The sequence below is a fragment of the Chelon labrosus genome, assembly GCF_963514085.1.
Source record: "Chelon labrosus genome assembly, chromosome: 4".
Taxonomy (NCBI): Eukaryota; Metazoa; Chordata; class Actinopteri; order Mugiliformes; family Mugilidae; genus Chelon; species Chelon labrosus.
The window spans coordinates 27,955,249-27,963,386 of NC_140340.1; the positions used below are offsets into that span (position 1 = coordinate 27,955,249).

An 8,138-nucleotide genomic window follows, 5' to 3' on the forward strand; every position below is an offset into this window, starting at 1 on the left:
TGTTGGTGAGAGCTTATAATTCACTTTGATATAGGCAGCTCAGGCTCGAATAATGAGGCTACGCATCAACACGAATATCTGAAATTCTCAAACGGACTTCTGTCAACGGCCTGGGAAATATTGTTTAGCATAAGTTGGCTTTGATTTACCACCCCATAAAATAAAAATAGAAAGCGGAGAAGAGACCAGCCAACTGAGCAGAGTGCATGCATCACTTTGATTCACTTAAAACCGTTGCCCCCTATAGTTTATATAGATAACAGACGGGGGGTAGTTTAAAGCGATTAAGTGTTTTAACCTTCACTCTGCTCTTGACATCCTAGACCCGTTATTCCACTCTATGTCCAATGTCAGTCATGACTGCAACACAAGGCAGACCGGCTACGGCTGAAGGATGTGTGTGTGTGTGTGTGTGTGTGTGTGTGTGTGTGCCCGCTTTATGCGAGCATGCAATACTGTATGCGCCGTATGAAGCATCATTTACCTGTCACTTCCTAAAGAGGACATAGTTTATAAATATCATCCAGTGGAGCTGAGCGTTGGGGCTACAAAAGGCCACCCACAATCTCCCCATTGTTCACTGGCATCATTGTTGGTCTGACCTCCCAGCTGCTCAGCCATGGTAAGTCGGTGTGTGTGTGCTGTTGTTATGCTGCAAGGACAGATGCTGTCCTGGAGGATGCTGCTTTTATTTATTTTAAATGATTTTCTATTCTTATTTCTGTTTCTGCAAACAGAAATTTTCCTTGACAAAGAAAGAATAACTAGTCTTTACTTTGATCTATGCACAAACTTAAACGTAGCTTATGCACTTGTCTTGCTGCTCGAAAGCCATCTTCACTTCTTACAACACCAGTTTCTCTTATTAATCCGTGTCATCCCTTTATATATGTAGCTTTACCTTAACCAGCATGCTCTTTCTGCCTCATCTCTCCTCCTTTCTTTGCGCTAAAAGGCCCCCAAGAAAGCCAAGAAGAGAACAGCAGAGGGAGCCAACTCCAATGTCTTCTCCATGTTTGAGCAGGCCCAGATCCAGGAATTCAAGGAGGTGACAGCTCCTCAGCCAATTCTAATTTCTCCGATTAATTTGTGCCTGGGAATTAAGTGAAAATGTGTGGAAATTGTTGTGTCAGTGCACAAGTTGGCTCACTGTGTCGAGGATTGTGATCCAAGTGTTTCTTTGTTAGAATCCGAATCAAAACACACACGGAGAGGTCTCTGCTTTCCCTCTGTGTGTTTCCATTTCTATTGTTCATCGCTGTAGTATGCCCACCTGTCTATTTTCCTGCCCCTGGCTTGACAGCTCTGAGGCTTATGGTATGTTGGTATGAGGTTGAGCGGTGCCCAGATATCCAGACTGTGTCATCAGTGATTAGGCTCTAGATGAACTGCTGGGCATGCCCCGGATGCCACATTCAATCCGAGCGGGGCTTGCATGTTATAAATACTTAACAGCGTTCATCTATGAAGATAACGCATCAAAAGAAATCCACGGAGCAAAGATTTTAAAAGGTGCAACCTGTATTTTTCTTGTGCTATCGTGTCAGGCCTTCACTATCATGGACCAGAACAGAGACGGCTTCATCGACAAGAATGATCTGAGGGACACTTTTGCAGCTCTAGGTACTTTGTCGTCACCCATGTTCATGGAAGACGCTGTGTTGTTTTCATTCAGTTTGGGGAACGGTTTAGTCCTTTAGGATTCCACATTTTTCTTGATGTGCAACCCCTGAATCTGCTCAGTCTGCTCAGTCTGCTTGTGTCGTATGGTCACACTGAGTATTTGGTGCTGCAGGACGTCTGAATGTGAAACAGGAAGAGATCGATGAGATGCTCAAAGAGGCCCCTGGCCCAATCAACTTTACCGTCTTCCTCACCATGTTTGGCGAGAAGCTGAAAGGTAAGAACACACCGACTGAAGATGCTAATTTAAACAGAACGGCCGTGTAAACTCACTTACTTCTGTGTCAATGTGTTTTAAGACGGGTAATGGCTGTTCTGATGTCTCCAGGTGCTGATCCAGAGGAGACCATCCTCAACGCTTTTAAAGTCTTTGACCCTGAGGGGAAAGGTGTGCTGAGGAAGGACTAGTAAGTAGCTTTCTTCTCAGACCACGTCAGTGGACGTTCATTTCATTTGCAAGAGGTTGCTGCATTAGCTTCCACTCACCATTTATGACTCTGCCTGAGTGCAGCCATTCATCTCAGTGCAACATCACAATGAGCGAAAGACCATTATTACCTGAAACACTTCCTCCGGACGGGAAGACAGATCTCATCATTATCTCACTGGCTTTTATTTCCCTCTTTCTTCCTCCCCAGCGTGACACAGATGCTGACAACACAAGCCGACCGGTTCACCGCAGAAGAGGTACTTTGTAGTGTTACGCTAATTATCATCATTACAGCTTTTTGTGTGTTGATGACTCGTTAAAAATGAAAAAAAAAAAAAAAACTAAAAGGATGGACGTCATCATGACAGCCACCTACGTCCACAGCAGGCTCATTTTCATGCACACACACAAAAAAAAAACCTGAATCATCTTCACACCCCTTTTGTGCACACGTATGTGTGTCGTATGTGTTGTTTTTGCGGCGCATGCATGATGAGAGTGATGGTGATATGTGCCTTGTTGTTGGTTAGATGGAGCAGATGTTCACTGCCTTCCCTCCAGATGTGGCAGGAAACCTGGACTACAAGAACCTGGTTCATATCATTACTCACGGCGAGGAGAAGGACCAGGAGTAAACTTCTTCTTTTTTTTTTTCATTAACTTGTCAAATGTAACATCTGTCCCCTTTCCCCACTCATGACTTGAAAGTGCCCGTGAAGGCCTTCATCTCGGCTTCATTGTTTCTGTACAGTGCAGTATAGGTGGTTTCCTAAGCCCCAGAAATGGACAACTGACAGCATCAACTGTCTCGCTTCCTTTCTACTTTTTAGTATATTCCCACGTTCGCCCGTTACGAATTAAATTATTTTTTCCTTATCATTTTATACACTGCAAACCACTTTGCTATTTTTTTGTCATATCCACTTGTTAGGTCTGTGCATGTCGCTCCAATAAACGTTTTTGAAGACACCTCTCGTTTTCGTTTTGATTTTTGAAACCCAGTTTAGGGACGGCACTCTTCATGTGATCGGTGAGCTCATGTCTGTGTTACGACAGGATTACCGCTTGAATACTTGACTGCACCAGATGTTCTTTTTATTCCATGTTAGGAAGTGAATGTGTGTACTCAAGAATAGTAGATGTGTGGTTGGTGACTCTCCCAAATCCCCAAGAGCTCAATTCAAAACCCGTTTGTGTGTGTGTGTGCAGAAAATAGGATACGTGTCCATAAAGATGTTTGGCTACTGAAACAGAAGGATTTAGAGAGACAAAGCCCTGTTGTTATTTTAGTGCTGTGCTGATGTGTGGAGGGTAATGCTATACTGTGCAGGCGCACAGAAGGATGCCACCAAGTGATCCTCATCTCCCTTACCGTCCACTTGAGTGACGCAAGGGGTGAAAATCCGCAGTTGTTCCAGCTGGAGAGTCCAGGGCAGGGGGTGAGTCGGCTTGACAACCCTGGCCTGAAGTTTTATCTTCTGTAGAGGAGAGTTTCCTCTGGATCAGCCTGGATCAGCTCGCTCATATCGTGTGTCCTCTAAGAACAGACTGTGACCAGGGGACACATTTCTCATTCAGCCATCATTCAAAGAATTGTCATCACTTTCGTTCACTTGAAGCCAAATCTGGAATTCCTCTCAGCTCTACAAACTGATCTCTTTTGGTTTTACTAAGTGTACACTACAAGTCCAAAAACAAAATTCTGATCAACTACTATCTAGAGCCAAATTTAACTCAGGAGTGTGTGGAGACCAAAATAGAGCTAAACAGACAGGGCATTTACACTCACTTGCCAGTTAATTAGGTACGCTTGTGAAAATGCATTCTAATTTAAAAGTCCTGCACTAAATTTAAGCGTCATGAAGGTTATGGCATTTAGTACTTGTTTAAAATAACCGAGAAAGCTGTTGATTCAGCTGTGTTTTCATTTTGGAGGCTGTGGTTTGTAGTACTATTGAATTGTAATGTGTTGTAATGACACATGTTCTTATTATGTTGACAATCATTTTAGTCAGTGGGCTAAAACAGAAACACTTTGGTGTTTAATTAAATCCAATGCAACAGCACCACAAACAACATCCTCTAAAAAGATCCTACTGTTGAATTATCACCCTTTCTGATGCTGTTTCCACATAATCTGGACATTAGAACCATTCATTTTCACTAGCGTACCTAATAACAAACTGGTTATTAGGTCAATGTAGGTATGCTGATGATTTGTATTTGCTGGGTGTGCACATTTGCAACTTCTTCCCATCATATGATCAGTTGTACAAGGTGGTAAAATGTCAGCTGTTTATCTGGCCTTAAGTGACAAAAAAAAGCAATTAAGTCAGCTCTAATGTGCTGTGGGTGACGGAATGACTCACAGTAGAGACTGGGATTGTGCTGCTAAGTGCATATTTAGCCTGTGTGGTATGAGCCCCAACCATTTAGCCATTCAGTGTCCCCGTGGTTTAACTTTAATAGTTCTATGTAGAGCACTTCATAAACTATTGCGTGTAGCATTTGGTACAGTACCAGAGTGGGATGTTGCAATGTGTTTATCATCGGATATTTTTTATGATTTGATTTGATTTTGGATGGCACTACACGGCCATGCACATGAAAACTAAAGCACAGACAATGACAGCAGTATCTCAAGTGAAACTAGAGCACAGAATGAGATGAGAACAGAAAGTTAATCCATGCTGGGCACATTGTTAAGAACCTCTAAGTGTATATACACAGATCAGGCATAACATTATGACCACCTTCCTAATATTGTGTAGGTCTCCCTTGTGCCTCCAAAATAGTTGTGACTCATCAGAGAATGGACATGGGCCTTCTGAGGGTGTCCTGTGGTGTCTGGCAACAGAATGTTGTTAGTGGGGGCCTTTGTGTCCAGTGGGTTGAGGGGAGGTGCCTCTGTGGATCATCCCACAGATACTTGATCAGTTTGGGATCTAGTGAATTTGGAGGCCAGATCAACACCTTGTGCTGTTCTTCATGTCTTTTGACTTCTTCCTAAACCGCTGCTGCCATTGAGGAGTGTCATTGCTATGAGGTGGGGGCGCCTGGTCTGGTCTATGTTATATACTTCTCCTGTCAGTGGTTTTAATGTTATGCCTGATCAGTGTACAGTACACACAACATTTCTTGAACAAAGCATTGTCACAAATGGTCATCACCAAAACTGGGATATACAGAAAAGCATGTTAATCAGGTCAAAACACTCCTATTATGCCCTGATTAGATTACAGGTGTTTTTTTTTAACATAATGAACAAGGTGACAAAGAGCTAATTCCATATGTGATAGTACACGCTCAGTATATCTAGTATAAGATCAGACTGAAACCCTGATTACTTCTGTTTAGGGAAAGAGACTTCCTCCTTTTGGATATAACACTCAGAGGCAGCAGTATATAAAGTGAAGATGACTGCACTTTGGGGCCCTCTGTCTGCAACATATGCAGTAAGACATCTCGGTGCAGACCGATAATTCATTTTTCACTACAATTTAACATGTTGCTATGAAACTATAGGAGTATTTAAAATGATTTGTTGTTCAGGTGTTGAAATCATAGGAATAATAATGTTATTTATATTTATCTTTAAATTCGAGTTGGAAATTCAACGCTTGTCAGAAAGTTAATAGACCTCAAAGCTGCTTCCAAGTTATTCAACTAAAATGATGCTGGGAGGCTTCAAGACATTTTTGTGTTTCACTGGTCACATGATATTGTAAGCAAAAATCAATTGTGAAACATACAATAAAACTAAAATATTACTGACAAGATGCTGAAACTGAAGTTTTATTTAGAATTTAATTCACTGAAACTAAACTAGAAACAAAGCCACATCTGTAAAACCGTGTACATGACTACCCTCTAGTGGCCAAAGACGAAAATGAAGGATATGTGAGCACCTATAATGATAAAGGAGGGCTCCATAACATGCCTTTATGAAGCGCAACCTTTCCAGACCTGATGAATCTTAATTTTCACATATCTCCTCAAAACCTATAAATGATCATGCAGCGAGATCAAAACGACAGCTTTAACAGGTATTAATAACCTACATAAAATGCATGAAAGCCTGGGGTAATAATAATCTCACTGCTGAACATCACACGCTGTAATTCCCCGCAGGATTATTACACCAATCCTTTCTCGTAGGGAGCAGATCACAGTGGGCTGAGGGTGCTATTAACACACTCTCACTGAGGTTCATATTGAGATTTAATGCAGTGCCTAAGTGGCATTTAGTCTCTATCACGCCTTGAGAAATAATGGATGACTTTTTTCAGTGTGAACCGTAGAAGTCTGATTTCAGCTGCACAAGAAATGGATTAGATGTAAGAAATCTCATTCTCTCGTGAGAGTGGAGGATTAACGTTTAGATAACAGCATTTTCATCTTTTCCATTTTGTAGTTTTTACTCATTTTGTGTTGTTGGAGATATTTCGCTAGCACTTCCCCAATGTCTAAAAGTACACTTAGTTTGGTTTGGTGTCACACCTATAAAAGGAAGAAGTGAAGTAACAAACAAAACCACATGAACCACAAAGCTATCAAAATACAAACTGTCAGCAGAAGACACTACAGTGTGTTATGCACAAAATGACAGGATGGCACAAGACATTAGACATAACTTAACCACCTTATCTCAGCCCTCCAGCAAATCTAAAATGCACTCTGTCCCCTGAATTTCCAACCAACAACTTGCAGGGAACCTTGTGAAGGAACACAAGAGAGATGGTCTGTTCCTGGGCCAGCTAGCGTTCGTGCTCTTTGTTGTCTTTGGCCTTCCTTCCTGTCTCCACATTCCCCACTGTCTCTGTGTTTGAGTAACCACACCAAAAATGCTATCAGCTTCACTCCTCAAGTCCTGCTCCTCCTCAAAATTTGAGTCTGCCATACTCTGCCGATGCTCCTCAAGGGCACCACACCTGTTACCTCCAGTTGTGCTTCGATGCATCTGCCCGTTTGTGAGCTATGCTCATTTGCACATTCATATCATTTGTCTATTTATAGGATACTTCAGGAGCAGAAAACTTCTATATTTCATCCTGGCCTCTTTTTCCTCCTCCTCAAAGCAAGGACAGGTCAAGGGTCAGCAAGTAAAAGTCTCCTTCTCTTTGTATCAAACCTTGCCATTCATCTTTTTCTACAGGTCATGTCACACCTCTGTTTTGTAGGGGGTTGATCTCCAGTTTCCTGCTCTCTGCCTCGCAGGCTTCTTTCTTTTGTAGAAACTCTTTGCCCTTCTATATTGTTCCACGCACTCAAGCTCTAGGTTTCCTTTTCATGTATTTTCTTCTATCCTAGTCTAGCCTCGAATATTTTTTATTCTTTACAGTATCGATGTCCTCTCCCAAGGTCTTCCTACCCTCCTACAATCTTTCTAAAGAAAATTTGTTTTTCAGTTCTAGGGCTTTTTTTTGCTGACCCATTTCCCTGGCAGCAGGATTCACAGCCTTCAGTAGTGGTCATGGTGAGTCTGTCCTGCATCTCCTTGTCCCATTACATCATTCAGTTTTTGAGGAGGCTCTCTCATTGTGGTCAAGTTTTTGTTTTCTGAATTAGAAGGCTGTGTTTCGACAGAGGACCACATTGGTTTTTACAAAGGGATTCTTCCGGGATTACGTCCTACAGTCTTCAGTTGTTTTGCAATGAGAACATCATTAGATACAACACAATTAAAGACAATACAGTTTAAAAGAAAAAAATGGAATGGTGTCCATACATCATTTTACTAACAACTAGCAAATCAGGAACTGACTGTAGACTGATGATGGATCTGTGTGAACAGAACAGGTCCCCTTCACTTGAACATGATGTGGGCTGCCCCAAATGGTTTTTGTTTTGTTGTTGGAAATAATAAGAATAATAATATTTAGCTGCAATAAGACTAGAGATAAGCCATGCGATAGACTGGCGACCTGTCCAGGGTGTACCCTGCTTCTCACCCAATGACAGGTGGGGTATAGGCTCCAGCCCCCCTGGGACCCTTCACAGGACAAGCGGTTAAAGAAGATGAATG

At 42.0% G+C, this 8,138-nt stretch overlaps 1 protein-coding gene across 1 annotated transcript; it reads left to right on the plus strand.

Moving 5' to 3' along the window:
• Nucleotides 1-775: 775 nt before the first annotated feature.
• Nucleotides 776-2,748, plus strand: myl2a (myosin, light chain 2a, regulatory, cardiac, slow; the record flags this gene model as incomplete). Its single annotated transcript, XM_084543985.1, has 6 exons — nt 776-1,048; nt 1,548-1,623; nt 1,796-1,900; nt 2,012-2,090; nt 2,322-2,370; nt 2,644-2,748. The coding sequence occupies exons 1-6, from the start codon at nt 1,013-1,015 to the stop codon at nt 2,746-2,748; spliced, it is 450 nt and encodes a 149-aa protein (XP_084400111.1). The 5' UTR covers nt 776-1,012.
• Nucleotides 2,749-8,138: the final 5,390 nt, after the last annotated feature.